At 48.7% G+C, this 21,819-nt stretch overlaps 1 protein-coding gene and 1 long non-coding RNA gene across 7 annotated transcripts in view; one reads left to right on the plus strand and one right to left on the minus strand.

The window, feature by feature from the left end:
* LOC119541459 overlaps positions 1 to 21,819 on the plus strand; it is a 66,389-nt gene that overhangs the window by 20,786 nt on the left and 23,784 nt on the right. The window lies entirely within an intron of this gene.
* ADA2 (adenosine deaminase 2) overlaps positions 473 to 21,819 on the minus strand; it is a 56,854-nt gene continuing 35,507 nt past the window's right edge. For all 5 annotated transcript variants that reach the window (XM_037845447.1, XM_037845446.1, XM_037845444.1 and 2 more), the window contains 8 exons: positions 20,323 to 20,548; positions 19,316 to 19,526; positions 8,379 to 8,506; positions 6,871 to 6,961; positions 4,627 to 4,735; positions 2,217 to 2,374; positions 1,456 to 1,658; positions 473 to 1,200 (listed from right to left, as the gene is read on the minus strand). In XM_037845447.1, coding sequence (XP_037701375.1) covers positions 1,104 to 1,200; positions 1,456 to 1,658; positions 2,217 to 2,374; positions 4,627 to 4,735; positions 6,871 to 6,961; positions 8,379 to 8,506; positions 19,316 to 19,526; positions 20,323 to 20,548 — 1,223 coding nt within the window. In that variant the 3' untranslated portion in view covers positions 473 to 1,103. The remainder of the gene's footprint in view (positions 1,201 to 1,455; positions 1,659 to 2,216; positions 2,375 to 4,626; positions 4,736 to 6,870; positions 6,962 to 8,378; positions 8,507 to 19,315; positions 19,527 to 20,322; positions 20,549 to 21,819) is intronic.

The raw sequence follows: 21,819 nt of genomic DNA on the forward strand, positions 1-21,819 counted from the left end.
TATACAAATAATTACAATTGTGAGTCATGAAAAAAAAAGAACAGGGTGAACAGGTTAGGGGGTTGAGGAAACCTTTTTGGGAGTGACATTGGACTTGAAACCTGAAGGAGAGAAGAGAGGAGAGAAATAGGTGGATTCAAGATACACTTTGAAGGTAGGTTTGATGGGACTGGATGATGAGAGCAGGTGAGAGAGAGCAGTTTTGAGAACTTCTCCGAAAATTTCTGCCTTGAGCAACTGGGTGGAATGGATGGAGGTGCCATTTACATGATGGAAAGCACCAGGAAGTGAGCAGGTTTGAAGGGAAAAAACTGATGAAGTCCAATTTATCAATTTTTTTCTTTGGTTACTCATGCTTTTGGTGTCATATCTAAGGATCCATTGCCTAATACAAGGTCATGAAGATTTTTCCCTATGTTTTCTTTTAAGATATTTATGGTTTGAACTCTTATATTTAGATCCTTGATCCATTTTGATTTAATTTTTGCATACGGTGTGAGGTAGGGGTCCAATTTCTTTTGTGTGTGGATATCCAGTTTTCCCAGCACCATTTGTTGAAGAGACTATTCTTTTGAAGGGAAGAGATTGAGAGTTCAGAATTGCACATAGTAGGTCTCTGAGATTCCCATGAGCCATCAGAGTGAATAAATAAGTGTGGGAATCCTCAGCAAATAAATGGCATTTAAAAGCAGGGAAATGAGTGAGACTACCTAGGAAAAGAGTATAGAGTGAGAAGAGAGGAAAAAAGAAGAGGAGAGAAGAGAAGAAATGAGAAGACAGTCCCAGAATGAGCCCTGAGGAAATCCAACACAGAGATCAGATACAGAAGGAGGATCTGGGAAAGGAAACCCCAAAGCAATGTCCAGAGAGAGAGGAGAAAGCCAAGAGAGTTGTCATGAGGTTGAGAGAGAAGAATATTTCAAAAAGATGAGTTTGGTCTAGTGTTTTTGAGTGGTCAAGCAATATGGAAGCCATGGATGACCTTTATAAGGTCAGTTTTCATGACGAGATGGAGGTGGAGACTACAATGGAATGGACTTGAGAATAAGAGAAAGTGGAGGGTTATTCTTGTGCACTTGTGATTGAGAGCTGTTTTCACCTCCCTATGGCCTCTTGGACAGGTCATCTATAAATTTATTCCATCTCTCCTCCCACGCCTGCATGAAATCCATTTTGTCCGTTTGCGACAGGGTGCTGTACCTGTAGGAGAACGGGAGCCCAGGTCAGCCCCAGGGAAGGGGTCAGGGAACACTCAGTATTGTGAGGGGATCTCAGATGCTCACAGGACATATTTCTCCCCAGTCTGAGAGCAGGAGCAAACAGAGATCATGTGGGTAAAACCCTCTGAAACCATCCAGGCTTCTACCCCAAACCTCTAGAAGTGGCGAACACAAGTTGCCCCACTTGGGATTGGAAAGGGAGAGGAGGGTGGGGGAAATGCACAAGGACACTCACTTGATGGAGTTTATGGCCAACTGCTTGAGGGTCTTCAGGTCAGCCTTCATGCCCCCGATGCCCATGAAGGCCTCATAGAAATCATAGGACAAGCCTTTGGAGCCAAAGATGCCTGGGTCATCTGAGCTGATCACCATGGGGTGCCCGCTGGCCATCAGAGCTGCTGCAGGGTGGTTTCTCAGGTCAGACACCAGTTTCAGAACCTGTCCGTAGGAGGCAAGGGAGAAAGGCAAACTTTGATCCATAAAAAGAGGTGAGACCTTGAGCATAATCAGCTCCTTTCTTACCCCCGTCGCCAATCTGAATATTGGGATGACTTCTGGGCATGGAATAGACCCAGTTCTCATGCCCTTCCTAATTTTCTCCGTGTTTCACCACTGCCACAAATTTGTGGTCTGACTCTCTCTTGGTCCTGTTCCAAGCAGCTCTCCTGGACACAGCAAGACAGGCAGCTACTACACAAAAGATTCCAGGAAACTTATCGCAAGCAGCAGTATCTGATGGCCCCTTCCCACTTCATTGGCCTCCCCCAATGTCCCTTTAGCTTTGTCCTCATCTTTGCCCAAAATTTCCACCCCACTGAGGACCCTCCTTATCATGAGTGGCTTAGGCAAAAGGTCATTCCTAAATATCTTTATGAATGAGAAAGGGAGAGTGAGTTAAGGAGAAAGACGTTATACAGAACAAAGCTTGGGTATGAGAGTGAAAGATGAGGTTGGGGGAGAAGGTCACATTGGACTAGCCCCATGGATCATGCATACCTGGTTGGAGATGGGACAGACCTCTATGGGAATGTCGTTTTTCCGGAAGTATTCCATGACTGCTGGGTGTTTGCCCAAAGCAAATCCATGGCCAATCCTGGTGGAGTTGAACACTAGGGCATCCAGAAGGTTTGTGTCTGCAGAAGTACCCTGCCAGTCTGGGGTGAAGGGAAAGTTTTCAGTAGGGGACCGATGGATCTAACCCATGGACCATCCTCCGACAAAGGCTCCAGACCCCCTCCCCACCCCACCCCCAGGAAGAAAATGAAGAGAAATTAACATATATTTCCTATTTCCTTATAAAAACGCTAAAGAAAGGTATGGCAGCCCTCCCCTGCTTTTTTTTTTGTAACAAATAAGAAAGTGACATTTAGATACGTTTTATAAATCAACCAAGGATATTCAACGACTAAATAGAAAAACCAGGTTTCATATCTCTCTGACCTCACAGTCTGTATTCTTTCTTCCTCCTTTTTGTTTGTTTCTGTAGCCATTTTCTGGGAAATTTACATTTATAAACTTTGCTAGCAACTTATTGCAGATTCTCTCATATATACTACTATCCATATAGTTATCTGTACATAACATATTTACTTTATTTATATATGTAACACTACCCTTAGTACGTGCTTAATTACTAGATCACGATGGCTTTTTGCTAATAAAGCAGTTGCAGACACTGTGGCCTGCTCCTTACCAGCCATCCCCACTATGCCTTCCTTGCAGGCAGAGCCCTCTTAGAGGGTCAGAACGCCAGATGCAGACTTTCCCAGCCTCCCTGGCAGCTAGGACGGTCCTAATGCTAGCCTGGAAAATTATCTGCTGGGGTAATTCTGGGACTTCCTACCAAAAAGAGATGGACCAGAGAGAATGTCTCTTGCTTCCTGGGTGTGGTCCTGTTTGAATATGACTCCACCATCCCAAGACTCAGTGGGGCAAAATCACCAACTCAGTGAGGATTATGGAAATTGCTTATTATGTGAGATAACAAATTACCTGCTTGTTAACCTAGTGTACATGGGTACTGCATTCTTTATAGACAAAAGTATCCTAAATGATTCACCTAGAAAGTATGAAAATTCCACTTTTCTATGAGGCATAAAACCCATGAATTTCCATTGCTGGCTAGGACATGTATGTTAGGTTGCATTTCATTGGTTTCCTAATCTAGTACTTTTATTTTTTTAATGCAATGTTGTTAAGATATATTCACACACCATACAATCCATCCTAAGTATTTAATCGATGACTCACAGTATTAGTACTTTCTCTCTTTTTTTAAGATTTCTTCTTTGTTTAAATAAGAATATTTCTCTTGGGTATTAAAAACTCGACTCCTAGCAAAATCCTCTCCTAGGACCACACATCTCATAATTTGGCTGGTTCTGTTAATTCATTTCATACTGTCCTTTAATTATTGCACACAGTTGAGAATACCGCTATCCTTCAGATACAATTCTTTAAATCTCCTAAAATATACCTTGATCTAAATTGGATCTAAGTTGACTCAAAATATTTAGGAAGAAAGGATTATTGCACATGGACCCTTCCTTGGAGAGATGACGTGATAAACCAAGTCTCAAGTCTGGTTGGGGAATGCAAGCTGTGCACTGCTCTCTCCTCTTCTCCTTGGTCCCCTGAGGGTGCCTGGGGCTCTCTGATGGGTGCCAGTTGGGGTGCAGCATCCAGCCTCTTTCCTGTTCTAGGCCCCCATTTGAACGTCCTTCCCTAGATCTTTATTCTTCATCTGAAATTTCAGCCAGGATTTGGCCCTCCTTCTGCTAAGGGTTTGCACCTTTAAGGACCGGATATGGCAAGTGTGAGAGAAGATGGAATGGACCTGTGGGTTGGGCTTTGGGAAGCAAAGAAGTGGCTGGGCTCAGGGCACTGTGAGGTCCATAAAACAAAGAAATGTCTGGGCTCAGGGCACTGCGAGGTCCGTCCAGCACTGATGGGTGTTGGACAGACCCCCCCCTAGGATGACAGAACAGACCCAGTTCTGGGCCCTCTTCTGCCTCCCCCCAGCCAGGTGTCTCTGTGAAATGGGGGTAATCAGAGAGGGTTCAAATTCAGATTCCACCTCTTACCAGCTCTTCAACCTTGGACCCAAACTCTCTCTGTTTGGAGCCTTGGGCTCTTCATCTATAAAATGGGGATAAAAACACATACCTAGCAGGACAGGGGCAAGAATCAGAAATGATATATATAAAATGCCTGGTCCATGGAGGGCCCTCAGCAAGCCAGAGTTGTAATTACCATTTTTATAAAGCACACGAAAGGGCTCTGAAAACGGCTAAAGACTTTAAGTATAAGGTATGGGTACCACGGCCCCATAACCCATCAGTACCGTCAGGTGACGGTGAGGGGCTCTCCTCCAGCCCCTGCTTGCATCCCGTGTGGCTCAGCTCACCTGTCTCTCCAGCATGGAAAAAGTACGGTAGTTTGGTGCCTTGCAAGGTTGGTATCAGCAAAGCCTCCTGGTAGTCATGCAGGCTGTGGCCAGTATCCTCACGCCCCACCTGCCAGTCAGAGAGAAGGGACATGGAGGCTTCTGCACACTATGTGCCTCGCTTTTGCTGACGGTACCCCTGCACCTGTACTTGCCCTTCCTTGTGCCCAGCTACTGCTGCCTGGGGTCCTTTGTGACTTGACCTTTTAAGAAGGAGCAGGGGGACATGACTCCTGGGGATGAGGCTGGCCCTGGCATTGTGGGACTGAGAAAGCCTTCTTGACCAAAAGGGGGAAGAGAAATGAAACAAAATAAAGTTTCAGTGGCTGAGAGATTTCAGATGGAGTCTAGAGGTCATTCTGAAGGTTATTCTTATGCATTATATGGATATCCTTTTTAGTTTCTAGTGTATTAGAATAGCTAGAAGGAAATACCTGAAACTGTTGAACTGTAATCCAGTAGACTTGATTCTTGATGATATTTGTATAACTATATAGCTTATATGGTGTGCCATGTGATTGTGAAAACCTTGTGACTGACACTTCCTTTATCCAGTGTATGGGCAGATGAGTAAGAAAATAAAGACAAAAGAAAAGAAGGAATAGGAGCAGCGTTGGGCCAGAGAAGAAAGTACAATATTGCCCCAAATAATTCCTCCCTTATTCAGAGGCTTTACCTCGTGTCCTCCCAGCCCCTCCCACCTTGACTTCTCCCACCCACCTGGGTTTCAGCCTTCGTTCCTTAGAGGAGAGAGAGACAGAGAGACAGACACAGAGGGAGAAAAACAGAGAGAGGGAGAGACAGAGAAATAGAGAGAGAGTTAGGGACAGACAGAGAGGGACACAGAGCCAGAGCCACAGAGAGCCAGAGAGTAAGCCCTGAACCAGGAGTCAAGAGAGCTAAGTCCAGCTCAGCCTCCATCACCCACGGCCCTTGGATACATCAGTTTCTCTCGGTGTGACTCAGTTTCCCAGCTGTAATGTGAGGAGCAACTACACCAAAATCATGCTTTTCAAACTAAGCCACACATACCCTGAGGGCTCTGCGGTGTGTGCCAGGAATAAGGGTGTCCCAGGATTAAAAGGGCAACTCCTTTAGAATGCCAACTGGTAATTTGTGGGGACAGTGGGTGGGGAGGGAATGGCACATTTTTATGTTAAAACAAACCTGAATACTCAGTGGAGTAGAACGCAGTGTAGAGTTGAAAGAAACCTGGAACTTGCAAGTAGACCGCTTTGAACAATGACCCATCCCTACTCCAACCCAACTTCCCCCGAGTGCTCACCCATTGGATATGTGTGCACCATTTTGGAAGCCCTGCACTAGAAGCTCTCCCTCTAATATTCCTTCTAATCCAGTGTTCACTACAGCCTTTGTTAGTGCCACACATACAGAAAAACGATGAGATGGGAGGACCTTGTACCCCTTTCTTGAGAGGCCAGGTCCCAAGGACCCTAGGAGGATGGCCTGGGCCCAAACTAAAATGACTCTCCCACTACGGCCACTCCTTTGGGCTCTGGCTGGTCTGAAGCTAAGAGCGTCAGTGAAGTCTCAGGTAGAACATGCAGCTTACCCAAGAGGAAGTCAGGATGGCCTTTTAGCCTGCTTAGTCCAAATTAACTTAGACTCCTTAATGATATTTGTGAATTAATTAATTTAGGGTGCTGTTACCTCAGAATTCTGACCTGGCTGTGGCTTTGATTTAGTGGGAATGGGGACAGCAACAACAGTTTTGGCTGTGCATCTTCAAAAATAGATGGGGAAACAAATGGGATAAAGAAGAGGGAGGGGACATATTTCCCAATCTTGACATTGGTAACCCATTTGGGACTCCGCTTCCAGACCCCAACCCCTCTGTGTGCTTCATGGGGCAAGGACAGTTTTGAGAGTCAGATGAAGGTTGAAAATATGGACTACAAAAGAGGGCAGCAGGCAGCGGCATGGGCAAGAAGCCCATAATTATTGTCTAAACTCCCAGAATCCCTTCCTTATTCTGGAACTTTCCTTTTTCTGCTAGAGATGGTCGGTGCTGCACTCTGACCAGGTCTGTGGTCAGCTGTCTGTGCCTCCCCAGGGGTTTCAGGGTGGGCTGGCCCCAGCCCATCCCTTCCCTTCCTAAAGAGCTGCCACTTGGACCCTGGTGGCCCCTGCACTCCACCTCTGAGGGCCTCTCAGCTCACAGATTGGGGTAAAGAGGCCACTTACCAGGTCAAAGCCCACCATCGTCTTGGGAAACTGGGCCTGGAGCTTCATGGCTTCTTTGACAGACTGTGCAATGAGAGACACATTCTTGGTTCTGAAAGAAAGAGAGAAGCACAGAGAGAAGGTGACTGGGGTGCCCTCAGGTCCTGGGGCTGGTCTAGTCCACTCAGGGGATGCAGCAACCATTCCCCAAATCCTCAGCACCACCGCCCTCCTGTCCCAGCTGCTGTGATCCCTTTAAATGGCTCCAGCTGACTTCAGTGGGCAGGGTAAGAAGTTTCATCTGTCTACAGTTGGATGAAGCAAACTGGCCTTGTCCAAAACATGCCCTCTAAGACGGTGGGTTCCAGAAGTGGGCGTGGCACAGAGGGTGGCTTTCTGTTCCCTGGAGACCTGCAAAATACTGCAGGTCACTTCCCTTCCTGGTAGAGTGCTGGGCCCGACAGTCCTGCGTCCATCTCTGATTTTCAGCAAGGCCCTAGGCTAGGCGCTGGTCCCAGAGGCCCTGGGCACTGCGGAAGCCGTGACCCAGCTGTCTGACCTCCTTCTGACACTCCTCTCTGCCTTTAAGTCCAGGACAGGGACAAGGCCCATGCATGACAAGGAAAGCACCAAAAGGCAAAGTCTGGCAAACTCCACACCAGGACAGAGGCTCCACCCAGCCCCCAGCTGGTTTGTTCCAATCCCCAGCTCCATGGGGACTAAGATGGGAGTCCCCAACCCCACTCACTTCCTGTCGTCCAGAGCCCTGCAGGAGTACAGGGGCCATTTATCCCCTGCAGCTCAGCCCCCACGCTGTCCTGCCCACAGCTTTGGGAAGGGGCAGCTGGTGCCCGGGGAGTCTCGGAACAGGTCCGGCTGGCCCCGGGCTGCAGGCTCCAGAGCCCAGCACATGGGTGGGCTGAGCAACTGGAGGGACTGCCAAATCCTGTCAGTGTCCGACCCCCTCCCTGACTCAAAGGAAGCCCATTTGGCAGCTGTCTTGCATCTCATGACATGGACACATCACAAGCTTTGGTCTGGCCACTCTTTAACATAAGGAGAGAGCTCTTTGGTCAAACGAGAAGGAAAATAAAGCCTCTAAATCTTGCAGTGCTTGCCTGGGGAAGCAGTGGCTCCTTCCTATACATCCCTGGGTCCCACACACAGATGCTGAGTCAGCTGGACTCAAGGCCTGGGCACCGACCCAGGGCAGAGCCCCAGTGGCAAACTGAGGCAAAGAAATGGGCCAGTTATCCCAACATTCAGGTGGAAACAATACACCCATGATGGAGTCACCTAAGCCAATGTCGGGTCACAGCCTAGAATTATCCAGAAAATTGCCACCATTCTCCGTTTCCATTTGGTTGTGGAGCCCTGAACTAAAAGCGATTTCAGGGGCATATCCCCACTTTGCACATTTACACACAAATGCACTCACCTCCATTGCCTCCTCCTCCGTCCCGGTTTTGCAACTCTGCCCGCATCCCACACTCCCAAATCTTGCAGCTTCAGGCCCAACGCTCTCTCACCTGTGATCTGTGTAAATGATTTTCATTCCAACAAATCCAGGATGATCTTTGGCAAACTCATAAGCCATGCTCCTGTAAGTCTCCACCACCCACTCTCTGCTGTGTACTGTGCCGTCCACTTCATACACCTGCAGGGAGGCAGGTCCCAGCAGACGTCAGTCAGAGAGGGGAGGAGCAAAACCACATTCCCAGTCGCTCTAAAACCGGGTCGGCCTTTGCACTTGGCCTCCTTTGGTGTCTTTAGGGCCTCTGACATTTTTCTGGTGCTTTCTTGCAAGTCCTAGCCCCTCCCGGGAAAGACCCTTAAGTGCCACGGGGCAGGGATTTCTGCCTGTCTCGTTCGTGGCTGGGCTCTCTGCACCTTGAACAGTGCCTGGCGTGTGTAGAGTACTCAATAAGTGCTTGTGTGGTGAGGACTGGGGCAGCTGGGGAGAGGACACAAGCCAGAAAGCCACTTCATCTCCCTCCCCCAGGTGGGGCACCCTGCCACTAGGGACCCAAGAGTGGCATGGTCAGGGGCAGGAAGAAGAGCCAGGAAAGAGTGGTAGGTAAGGCAGGGGGATAAGATGCTGTGGGTAAGAGAGATGCAGGTGGGGGGTGGGTGTAGGGGGTCCTCTCTAAGTGACCGCATGGGAGGTTAGTATTTCAGTATCCAGGTACAGCCAAGCTGCGGTGAGAGCCAAGCTGCGGTGAGCACTCCCTGCAGCACTCAGTGCCTCTGCACCCCCCTTATTGACCCCTTGCCCCCACCATCACTGGGCAAGGTCTCACCCCCACAAAGAAGACTGCAGTCAAAGTCAAGATGAAATACGGGAGTTTCTTGAGAAATAGTACATAGGGATTCGATTTATTTCCATGACATTAATTAAGCACCTTCTGTGTGTAAGAAACCGGGCTTGGCATTGGAAGGAGGTCAGTAAGGCAAGATGCCTGCACTGGAGGATTCTACAATCCATTGGAGAGACAGCCCCTCCTCACTTTTGTAATATACATCAGGGAGGATTAAGTGCTAAACAGAGGCACCACTCCAGCCCTGGCATCACAGAGGGAGAAGCAGCTTGTTTTGACTGGATGGGATCAGAGAAGGTTTCCTGGAAGAAAATTGCATTGAGCTGGGCCTTGAAGGATGAGTAGGAAATTGAGGCAAGCTGCTCTGCAAGCAAGACAGTTCATCCCCTAGGGGTCAGGGGGCTACAGGGTTGCCAGTCCTGGCCTAAGGCTCAGTGGTCCTCAAGGACCAAGAGCATGTGTGAGAAAGAGAGGTTCAGGGAGTGGATGGAGAACGGAGCCAGGAGATCTCTCCTCCCAAAGGAGACAAGGCCTGGGCATGATGGGAGCAAGGGGCTCCCAGGGGACCACCTCCTCTTCTCCCGCGTACCAGTTGCTGGCCTTGCACCACTTCCCCGAGCCCAGGAACCTCTCCCTTCCCTCCCGGCTGCAGCCATTGTGCCCGGCGCCCCCATCCGGGCTGCCCTCTGCACTCTGGGCAGTCGCCAGCCTGCCTGTCCCCAGGCCCAGGGAGCAGCCTTTCTGCTCTTTGATCTCCCAGGGGTTCTGCTGACTGCCTGGGCTGGGGGCAGGGGGGTGAGCGGGCAGCTGTTTCCAGCCCCTTCTCTCGGGCCCATTGGCCTTTGCTCCCCTGGCTTCCTCTGCTGACGCCCCTGGCAGTTCACAAATCCCCAGCCAGGGTCCAAGAAACCTCACTCTCTAGAGGTGCAGTTTCCCTGATTGCGTGGCCTAGGGGTGGACAGCTCAGGATTACTGACGGCCAAAGCTACCAGCACCTTCAACAAGAGAGAACCTCAGCTACTGTTAGCTGAGTATCTGGTATTGCCCGTTACTGCTATTTAACAAGAATTTCAAAAATAAGCCTTTCCTGTCACTGATCAAAGGATTCCGTCTTCTCTTCAAGAGGCTTCCAGGCCCTGGGTTACAACCTTCCCATCCCTGACGCAGAAGGAAGACCGTGTGCTGTAGCCCAGTGGTTCTCCAAGTAGCATCCAAGGAGCCTGTGGGGCCCCTAGACTTTTCCAGGAGGTCTACAAAGTCAAAACGCTTTTCATAGGAATCTCAAGATGTTATTTGTCCTTTTGACCCTCTTTCTCATCATGAGCAGATGGTAGAATTTTCCAGAAGCTGTGTGCTGTGTGCTGATGCCGTCACTCTGGTCACCACGTATGCATTCACGAATGCATTAACACAGGCATGTGGGCTTGTGTGTTCTTGTTTTAGACTTTTCTCAGTTTTAATTCCTAATACAGCATCTATCAATAGATCTAAATCAAATAAACGAAAGCTCTTTTGAGATCCTCAAATTTTTAAGAATGCAAAGCGGTCCTGGGACCAAAAAGCTTGAGAACCAATACTTTAACCAATGGAGAATTGTCACTTGAAATCACCTGGGCATTGCACGGCTGGTGTGCAGCAGGGAGAAACAGAACTCTGCCCTGTGCCTGGAGGGCTGTCGCCACTGAGTCACCCCCCTACACACACAGCTCCCCGAGGGTGGGCCCAAGTCGTTCTAATCTCCCCAACTCTCCTAGCCCTGCACCAGAGCAGGTGCTCCATAAATAAGCATTAACTTAGGAAGAACGCTGTCCACGTGGAGTTTTAAAAGAACCAAGCTGCAGGCGGTGTGTTTTAGGGAAGGGATGAGTAGACAGATGTTGGCAGGTAGGGAGGCTTGCAGAACAGAAGGGAGAGAAAAGAAACAAATAAACAAACAAATCAACAAATGACAGTTCTGCCTAAAAGACAATCCCTAGCAGATTAATCAAGTATGCAGAGAAGTGTAAATGCACCAGGGGCTCGCTGAGGGCTCCAAGTCGGGGTTCTGTCATTCCAGGGCTTATCTCTGGAGAAGGCTGGGACCCCTACTTTCTAGGGTTCAAACCACGCCCTGGTCCCCATGGCATGGAGCACCGTGAAGATGGAATCTGGCCTCTGGGGCTGCAGATGCCAAAGCCCCACCCAGAGTAGCTTCCTACTGTCCTGGTGCCCCTGTCAGTCAGCAACAGGCTTGCCCTGGCCCAGAGCTTGTGCAGCCCGGGCCTCTTGCAAATAGCAGCTTGACAGAAGCGGCTAGGACAGGATCCTGAATGCTCAAAAGCATCCCCACTTCAAGGGGTGGAAGACCCCCTTCTGGATGGGTGAGAGCTGCAGCTCCTCATTGCCTCCCGGCCAGTGTGGTTACAACCCAGGCGTTCCCAGAATGTTCTCAGCTGACCTGGGCAACTCCGGTCAGCCTTCTGGATTCAAGTTCCCAGTGTAGATGCGATCTGTCCCAAATCAATCATGCCTCATAGGGTTGTTGCAAGGATCAAATGCATTAATATATAATAATGTAATATATTACATTAATATAATTAATGATAATTAATGAAATGATAACTATTAATAAAAACAGCAATTATTGTTATTATTACCAAGCTATTATCAGAACCATGATAACAACTCAAAACCTGCAGTTGTCCCAGGAATTTGAGTTAATATCTAAGAACTTAATTTGAGAGTGCAAGGAGATGGCCTTGGTCATCTAAGTCTAAGTGGTATTAAAAGCTGTTATGTCCCTTTAATAAGGCTTCTCGGGTTGAAAGCACATTAAATTCAATCTAGATTATCTGAATCTTCAGATATAGTTTAATTTTTGTGGAGAAATTATTCAAACTGCATATTACTTATAAAATCTGCTATAAGATTACAAAGTTTTATTGTTGACCATATCATGGAATTATAGAATTTTGAAGCCGGAAGTTACCTCAGGGAAACTTGAGAGTTGCTCAAAGTCAATCATTGCTTTGTATCAGAATATGAACTAGAGCTCAGAATTTCTAACTCGCAACGCAATTAGCATTCACTACTGGAACATCATGCATTTAACAAGCGTTAGTTGAGCGTCTCCTCAGTGCCAGGCATATGCCAAGAGCTCTACGTTCCTAATCCCACTTAATACTCGAAATTACCCTATTAGGTGGGTCTCACTTTACAGACTAGGATTTTGAACCTTAAAAAAGGTTAAGGCGCTCAGCTTCGCCCTTCGGTTGAGCGGGGGCTGGAGCTCTGCCACGTTTCCTTGCTCACCCTGAGCTGTGTGTGTCCCGAGGCTGCCCCAGCTCTCACCAATTGCACGCTCTGGTGACAGCCCAGTGAGTCTCTAAGTCTCAGCCCTGACTGCACGTTGGAACCACCCAGGGAGGGGAGAGAATGCTGGGGCCCCACCCAGACCAATTAAATCAGAACCTCTGGGGTAGAACCTGTTTTCTGGAAGCTCCCCAGGGGATTCTCGTCCATAGCTGGGTTCAGTGCTCCCATTTTTGTGGTTTCTATGGATAAGCAAGCAGTGCTTTCAGAAAGCGGAGCAGCGAGGAGGTTGCAGAGTTACGACTGGCCGTATGCCTGCAGAGTAACTCCAATAACATGGAATGGTGGTCACTGCAGCAGCAAGCGAGGGGGGGATTGTCAATGAAATGTCTGCTAAGAATCCAGGAAAAGCATGTGTGCGTGTGTGTGTGTGTGTGTGTGTGTCTGTGTGTGTACGGGGAGGTGGCATGCCAGTAGCCCTTTCTGCACAAGTGGCCTGGGTGCCCTTTCCCCGCGACCTGTCCCTCTTGGGATCTCCCATTGCTAACAGCCAGCAAGCCAGTCCCCTGGGCTAATCCTCTGGGGTCTGAAAAGCTGGCCTGGACCCAGCCTGGGCCTCCCATCCCGGCAGTGGGGGCAGGGCCTGGAGCCCAGGAGCTAAGACCCGCCTAGCAACTGTTGCTACAGGCGAGTAGCTTTTGTTATCGAGCATTAGTAACACAATAGGAGGCTCAGCGGCCAGGATAGTCCATCAACATCATCTCCAGGCCCTGAATTAGCCCCACGGCCAAGAAGGGGGCGGTAATGCGGCTCAGCAAAAGAATTCCAGCGAAGACGGTTTTTAGTTGTTAATGTGTGGATGGTCTCCCCTCTTCTGGCTAATGGGGGGCATTAAGGCAGAGACTCTCCGGGCCCAGAGGCCTTTGTTCCAGGGTCAGGCCAGAACAAATGGTCAGATCCCATCCCCCTCGGCCTCCACCGGAATCAGAAACCCTAGCCGGCCTTCCTTCCACCTTCTAGGAGGGCCGGCTCAGGGCAAGAGCAGGGAGGGAGGACGGGAGCTGGGCAGAGTCCCCAAGTTGCATGCTCTGGAGCCTGAGTCTCTCTACCCGACACAGACGTGCTCTGTGCTCCAGGCCTTCTCTCTTTTCCTCCAATCCACTTTCTCAGCGCCTTCCCCAAATTCATCCCCCTCCAGGCTCAAGATGAAAGTCACAGTCCTCCAAGGCACCGAGACCCAAAGCCTCTCTAGCTCTCTTCTCCCTGCCTCTTCTTTCCTCCACCCTTCTAAAGAGCCTGAGGTTCTGCAAACTTGGGGACTTGCCCAACAGGAGGCTACTTCCCTGCCAGGGCAGGTTCAATGACAGGTAAAACGGTATCCTCGGAAGTATCATTTCCCCCTCTGGAAATACTGAAACGGAAGCCGGATGCCTCTCTGGGAGCTCCTTATGGCTGCTACGATGCTCAGAAAGCCAAGTGCAGCGGGAAAGCAAAATAATCAAACTTACATCCCTGCCTCTGTCTGGTCACCCCTCGCCCGCTGTTTGACCTTTGCCATGCTCTTTGACCTTTCCGAACCTCAGTTTCCACATCTGTAAAATGAATTATCTTCTCCAAAACAGAGTTCTTGTGAGGCTCAAATGAGGTTATTTAGGTAAAGTGCTTTGTAAAGGTCAAGGTAAAGGTCTTGTCTCAAAGCTTGGTCTGGAAGCTAAGTATAGAATTACCATATGACCCGGCAACCCCACTTCTAGGTCTACACACCAAAGAATGGAAAGCAAGGACTCGAACAGATGTTTGCACACGGATGTTCACGGCAGCATTGTTCACAATTGCCAAAAGGTGGAAGCAATTCAAATGCCTATCAGACAAATGGATAAACAAAATGTGGCATATATATCAATGGAGTATTGTTCAGTCATAAAAAGGAATGAAGTTCTGATACATGCTACAACATAGATGAACCTTGCAGACATATCATGTTGAGTGAAATATGCCAGACACAAAAGGACAGATATGGTATAATTTCATTCATACAAAATAACCAGAATAAGCACATCCATAGAGACATAATTCAGATTACAGGTTTAGGGGAGTGAGGGGGAATGGGGAGTTAATGCTTAGTGGCTGTAGGGTTTCTGTTGGGGTGATAGAAAATGTTTTGGTAATGGATGGCAGTGGCAGCACAGCACGGAGAATGTAATTAATACCACTGAACTGTATACTTGAAAGTAGCTACAATGGGAAATTTTATGCTGTATGTTACCACAATAAAAATGAAAAATAAAAAAAAAAAGAGGGGGAAAAAGCATGCTCTGGATCAGACAATCTGCATCAGAAACCACCACAGTTTCCAGAGAACCACAGAATCAGAACCCTGGGAGACTAGGGTCCAAAACCAGGGATTTTGATTTAAACAGCACCTCCGTGTACCCCAAAGTCTGAGCACCACCATCGACAAGCAACGTCATGACTATTGGTGCCAGCCGAGGACACGGTACAATACAAGAACTGGTCCCAATCTGAAATAACTCACAATCTAGTTGGGAACTTGGGGCTCGTGTGTTATGACATAGATAACACAAGGCAAGGAAGGAGGGAGGTGGGAAGTAGGCTAGAGAGGAAGACACCCAATGCTGGAGTCCCGGGAAGGTGGAAGGAGGGAAGAAGGGGCTGGCTGGGGCGGAGCCTAGAGGGGGCGGGGCCCTTGGGTGGAGAGAGGCGGGTTTCCCGGCCCCAAATGGTGAGTGAATTGTGGGAAGTGCAATCTCCTCCATCTTACATGGGCTGGGCCGAGTCCTCGCTTATCTCCCTCGGGAACCCTGTTCTAGCTAGAAGGCGAATCAGACCCTCTGTTTTCTTTTAAAAGATTATTCTCTACCACTTAGCAAGGATGCCCTGATTCTGATTACTGTGTCCAGAGCTTATCTATTCTGCTCACTAAAGTAATGAAAGCTCTACTGGGGGCAAAAGGCAAGCCCCACGCCCACCTCTCAAGAACTCAGATATATAAGTCCGTAGTCAGAGTTAAACTGGAAAACAAACAGATCCAAGTGGAGATATGCAAAGTCCCCAAGACTGCCGGAGCTCTCCCTGCCCAGCCAGAACTCGCCTTCCTGCGGGTATTAACATCTCTAAGGAGGAAGGTGGGTCAGTCCAAGATGCAAAGAAAAGAGAGGAAGCTTTGTCCCTGACCGACAAACTGGAATAACTGGTTCTTGGGCTAAGTGTCTCTTCATTAGAGAGCCGGTGAACACTTTATATCAAACCAGGGGTAGTGAAATCAATTTAGATTGTCCCAAATAGCATTTTCAAAAAGGAAAAAATGCAAAATGTCAGGGTCACTGTACATTGCATTGTTGCTTGAAACGTCTGTTTCATTTTATAAGTGTATATGAGTAAATCTGAAACTGCTGTCTTAACACGTTTTTTGTAATACTTTTGTTTTCTGGGAAAACGGCGATGGCTTTCATCAGATTATCCAAAAGGCAAAGAAGACTGTTATGGACTCAAAGATTCTGAGAGCTCAGTGATGGAGCTGATCAGGACTGACTCACCAAACAGCCGTCAGACTGTAAATTGGCTTGAAGGAGAGGTTAAAATTTGCCTTCAAGGAGATAATTTTCTGATCAGGAAACATAAGAGTCTGATCTGATTGACATTTTTCTCTGAAATTTTTGTGTCATTTATTTTAATTTTCTTGTTTATACATCAGTCTCTTATGAATTTGGTTAATGTAAGTCAATCCTCTGGAGGCCTGTCATTTCTGAGTATACAAACAATACAGTTTCTGAGCCTATAAAATTCATAGGACACAATAAAACCCTAGTACTACCACCCTCTAGCCCCTGCCACAAGCTTAAAGGTCAGGCACCAAAGCATTTGTATATTCCGTAAAGATTTGAATGAATTAGCAGACTCTGTTTAGATAACAATGTAGAGAGCTCTACACAAAGGCCAGTTTCCCCAAGCCACTTAAAGCCTTTAACCAACTAAAACTCTTGTGAGTCAACCAATTGGAACGTTCAGGAATCCTGCCAATTCCATAACATACCCTCCTCCCCAAAATCCTTCTGGAAAGTTCTCCTCAATAAACTCATGGGATCTTCTAGTAACATTTGATCACCAGGAGGAAGGGCTACTCTCTTCAACAGACCTATCCCCCAACCTAGAGCCTCAGCTTTCCCCAGCTCAAGTTTGGCCATCTGAGGTCAGTCCATCTTATGGGGCCTAAAATCCCCATTATCCTTTGCCTCTTGCCAAAATGCAAGACCCCAAGGTCAACTATTTTCTCACACTACCTAGGGCTCCCTCCTTTCACAGTCTCCCTAATCCATTCCTTCAACCTTCCTTGCCTCCTTAAAATCAAACAAAACAATTTTTTAACCTTCTTCAAGGACCCCATTTCTCAACATACTTCAGGAGAGGCCCCTTATCCCATACTCCAACGCTTGCCATCATCCTGAGTGATTTCATCCTAGTCCTTGGTGTTCTGGATCCCAAGGGCACGTACTCCCCTTAGAACGCCAGTGTCAATGGCCTCCCCCTGGAGTTTATCACCCAAAGGGCTCCACTTCTGATGAACTGAGCTCCGATGTCCTGGGTTCTGCCACCACCTCCTCTCTTTCCAGGTTGCTCACTTCCTTCACCACCACCCTGTGCTTTCCCATCATTTACCTTCAACTCCTCTTGTCCATCTGCTGTTCTCATTGAACTGCCTTCCCCACCCCACCCCACCAGTATTCTTCCTCTCGGCTGCCTCAGTCTCCTCACCTCCACTTTCTGCCATGTGTCTTTCCTGCTAATGTAAACCGACGCCCAATCAAACCATTTTCTACTCCTAGGCTTGGGTTGATGCAGAAGGAAATCGCACACCAGCTTGGACTCCTGCAGAATCTTATCTCCGATCTGGGCAGCCCTCAGCCCTCTAGAGGATGATTTTATCTCCTGCCATCAGCAACCTGTCCTATCCCCCAAGGCAGTTCTCTCAACCATCCACTGCTTTACCCTTCACTGCCCCTGTGTCTGGGTGAACAGTCCTTGCCTCTCACATGCAGAAAACACAAGAGAGCTGGGGCAGGCTCCTCCCTCAGTCCTCACGCTCATCCCTCAACAGTCTCTATTTGCCCCACACCCTCCTTCCCTCCAGCCTTAGAGAACCTTCTCTGGTTCAAGTCCCTAGGTGCTAGAATGACCTCTTCCTTGGTCCCAAAATTCCCTGCGCTCTCTCTGTCATTCCCTTTCTCTCCTCTATTTTTAACCTCCCCAGTCTCCTTTCTTCTGTATGCAAATTAAGTCTCTCCTACTCTAAAAAGAACCTTCTGGGTTGGATAATCCCCACCCCCACCTCCAATTCATTGTCCATCCAGAACCTCAGAATGTGACCCTATTTGCAAATAGGGTCTTTACAGATGTAATCAAGTTAAGATGGGGTCCTACTGGATGAGGTCAGGTCCTATATCCGATATGACTGGCGTCTTAGAAGGAGAGGGAATTTCGGACACAGAGACACAGGGGAGAAGGCCAGAAATTGAGGTGTTGCATCTAACAAGCCAAAGAATGAATGCCAAGGATGGCCAGCGACCACCAGGAGTTGAAGGAGGCAAGGAAGAATTCTCCCCTATGGCCTTTGGAGAGAGCAAGACCCTACAGATGCCTTGATTTGGGACTTCTAGTCTCCAGAACTGTGAGAGAATAAATTACTCTTGTTTTAAGACACTATGCATCCCCCTTGACTACCTCCCTCTTTCTTTCTCTCAAATCACAGTCAGGGTCTTGAATCAGCCAAACCTGGCTTCAATTTATCACCTCCTTTTCACTCTTCTACTCCTGAAAATTGGGCTTCTGTTCTCAGCATACCATTGAAACTGCTTAAAGATGACCTCCTCATTTCCAAACCCAATGGACTCTCTTCAATCCAAATTTTCTTGATCTCACCTCTGCCACATGGCTCCCTCTCTTCTCGAAATCCCCTTCCCTTGGCCTCTGGGAGGATTCCATCCTAGCTGTCCTCCTCCTTCCATGACTCTTCCTTCTGAGTTGCCTCATGGATTCCTCAGCTTGTCTGCTGTTTGCAGGGCTCCCCCTTGGCCTGTTCTATTCTCATTCTGTGTCTTCCGTGGGAACCTACCCTCTCTCCATTTGAATGATCACCTTTCTGCTGACACATGGGAGAGGGGAGGGGGCACAGGCTTTCCAGCAGCTCCTCCCTGCCTGGGTAAATCAGGGGACTGGGTGAAGCCTGTTTTCCATCAACTTGCCCCAATTCCATTTCTGACTGCTTCTGTGACGGCAGCATTGCCCACGGAGGGCCCCAGTTCAACCGCGCCCCACAGAAAGGGCCCCAGAGGAGCTCACCCACCCAACCACATCTCATGGAAGTAGAGACATTTACCAGATTCATCAGCTGCCCCCTTACCAAGAGCCTTGTCCTAGGGGACTCAGGGAAGCTGTGTTTGGATGTGAAAGGAGACAGGTCACAAGAGATCCAGGCACGAGGAGCTGCTCAAAACCCAAGGCCGGGGCACCCTGAGCTCCCAGGAGACACTGTGCACCATGGGGGAAGGTGAGAAGTGGGAACTAAGGAAAAGGGAGGTAAAGGGGCAGGGGCATTCATGGTCACAGTTTTGCTTGGCTTGGCCCAGCCCATTTTGGGGCTCCCTTGCTCATGATGTCCCCTGGAAGGACCCATGTCCCCTTGCACTGTGCACATTCTATTCCTCTAACCAGCACTAGAGTGGAAACCTGTGAAGACCTACAAGGTAAGGGTTAAAAGTCAAGCCAGAGTTAAGGAGAGGAGGGAAGGAGAAGGGAGGGGAGGGGAGGGGAGAGCGGAGAAGGGAGAGGAGTTGGCTCACCGGGAAGAACGTGGCTCTGAGCTCCAGATAGAACACATTGTCCTGGTAGAACTCCTGCAGACACTGGAAGATATAGTCTTTGAACACCGGTGCATAATGGACCAGGCCGGAGATTGTGAAGAAGATGCTTTCAAACTTGGACCAAATGGCATCTTGGTTTGCATACACCAGCTCCGGGTTCTCAGTCATCAGAGTGAAATTCTTCAGCAGCCTGTGCAGGGGACAAGGGAGCGAGCTGGGGAGACACGCTTCGGCACCTGTAGGAGTCCCCTGCACTTGCATCTCCCACCCAGAAGCAAACCGGGAGGAGCCATAGGAGGGGTCGCTGGGAAGAGGGGAGACAGTTCAGGAGGGTCATTCACCCCAGCTGGACTCTCCTGTTTTCCCTGCACTTGCCCATCTGACCCCACTGCATTTCCACCCTACCACCCTACACCAAGCTCTCATTGAGCAGAGTGGTGGGAATAACTCCAGACCTGGAACCACATGACCTGGGTATACAAACCAGATTTGTCAGTCACCAGCTGTGTGGCCTTGGGCCACTTACCTAACCATGCTGAACTCCTGTTTCTTATTTCGTAAAACGATAACCTCATGAAAGCACTCTGTAGATGGTTCTAGTACTAAAATAATTGTTCCTTATACTATTGCTAAATGGAGTTTGTTAGCAAGTTGCTCCATCAGTTTTCAAGCTGTTGCATCCACCAGCTGGAGGGTCATTTCATTGCCCCAGGAGCTGGGACTTTTCCTTCTTCCCACTCTTTTTGAACTTCAAGGCAAACATCATTTTATCCAATAACTGTGTTGCTAAAAATACCTTTTGCAGAGAAAATACAATTTTAAATGCACCAAGTGCTTACTATGGAAAGAAAAGGTGTTGAATGCTTTTAGGAAGCAATGTATCTTTCTGTAGAGTTAGAACAGAAAAAGCCTCCTGATTTTTTTTTAACGTGGGTTTGTACCGAGAGACACACCTGCCTGCACGTGCTTTCTGAACCACCACTCACCTGTCGTCAAACTCCGTGACATTCTGTAACTGTTTCCGATATTTCTCCAGCAAAACCCACTCTGAACATTCTGTCGGCTTAGGTGTGGGAGGAGTGGGGTGAGCAAATTTGAACTGGATGGCCCCCTTTGGGGTGATACAGAAATGGCAGTAGGGCCTGTAGGTGACATTTTTCAACAGCCAGTCCCCACTCAGGATGCTGAAGTCATGGACATGTAAGGCGGCCCCTGGAGGGGAAGAGAAAGAAGTGGTGACCCAAGGGAGGTGAAGACAGATTCCCGGTTTGGGGGTGGGGTGGGGGTGGGAGTGCAGATGGATGAGAAGATGTGGGAGACCTAAGTTCCTCGGGAACTGAATGTCCTTTCTCTCTGTAGCTCCAAGAGATGCCCTATTCCCTGCCTTTGTCTCTCTGGTGTGGCCACAGCTACCTTCTCTGGTTTAAGACTGGGGCTTTCTTGGCTTTCTCTCTCATAGTCAGAAACCCTGGGTGGGCTCCATCAACAGAGACAGCTGGTAGAGAGGGGGAGCACTGGGCTTAGGACCAGAATATGGGGCTCATCCGGGGGACACGTCAGCTTCTGGGGCCAAGAGTTTAAACGAGGTCTCCCCACCCAACGCAGGGCAAAGGGCCTCAGACACTGGGACCCTTCTGCACAATCGCCCTTGATCCTCCCGCCCTGTGCCCCCAACCTCCCACCTGAGTGCTGACTTTCCCCTCCCTGCTTCAGGCCAGCATTTAGCTAACTTCCCACCTGCAGGCTTTGGCCTTGGGGGCCCCATGCTGGCCCTTCAGACCTGACACCAGCTATGACCCTGGCACAGCCTACACTTTGACCCTCTGCTCTTCTTCTCCTGCAGCCCCTGGTCCCAGGTGTGTGAGGTCCGCACATTGCCCTTTCTAAGCCTCACAGTCCCATGAACTGGGGATGATGAGATCTACTTATGCAACCTCACAGTTATTGTTTTTTTAACCTCTATTTATGACATTTAATTAAAATGAGGTATAGAAAAGTCCTTAAAAGCTGTAAATTGCTATTTATATGTGTGGATTTATAATTAATTTGTTATTCATGGAAATTTGTTTATATGGCACCAGGATGCTATATCAAATTGGACATTTTAGGGTAACTTAGTCCCCGGGAAAAGGGCAGGAGAAAGGGGTAAAGGGAAAGATGTGAAGGGAAAGCTAACCTGCTTTCCTGGACACTGTCTTACGGCCGGACGCTTTTTCAGCTTTGTCAGAGACCTGTTACCTATGGGGCCTCCTCCCTAATGTCCCTCTGAGCCTGTGTCCCCTCAGAAGCAGGGTCTGGGTTTGCAGGTAAACCAGCAATCTCCATCAAACACCCCTAGCTAGTTTGCCAGCAGAGTAGAGGAGCAGAGGAGCCGAGTGGAGATCTCTCTACTCCATACAACACTAAGGAGCAAAGGCTTCCAATAAACAGCGTGGCTTCCCCAGCCCTTCCCAGGCCCCCAAACTGCCCCTCTCCAAGGCTCT

This window comes from Choloepus didactylus, chromosome 8 (genome assembly GCF_015220235.1).
Source record: "Choloepus didactylus isolate mChoDid1 chromosome 8, mChoDid1.pri, whole genome shotgun sequence".
NCBI lineage: Eukaryota > Metazoa > Chordata > Mammalia > Pilosa > Megalonychidae > Choloepus > Choloepus didactylus.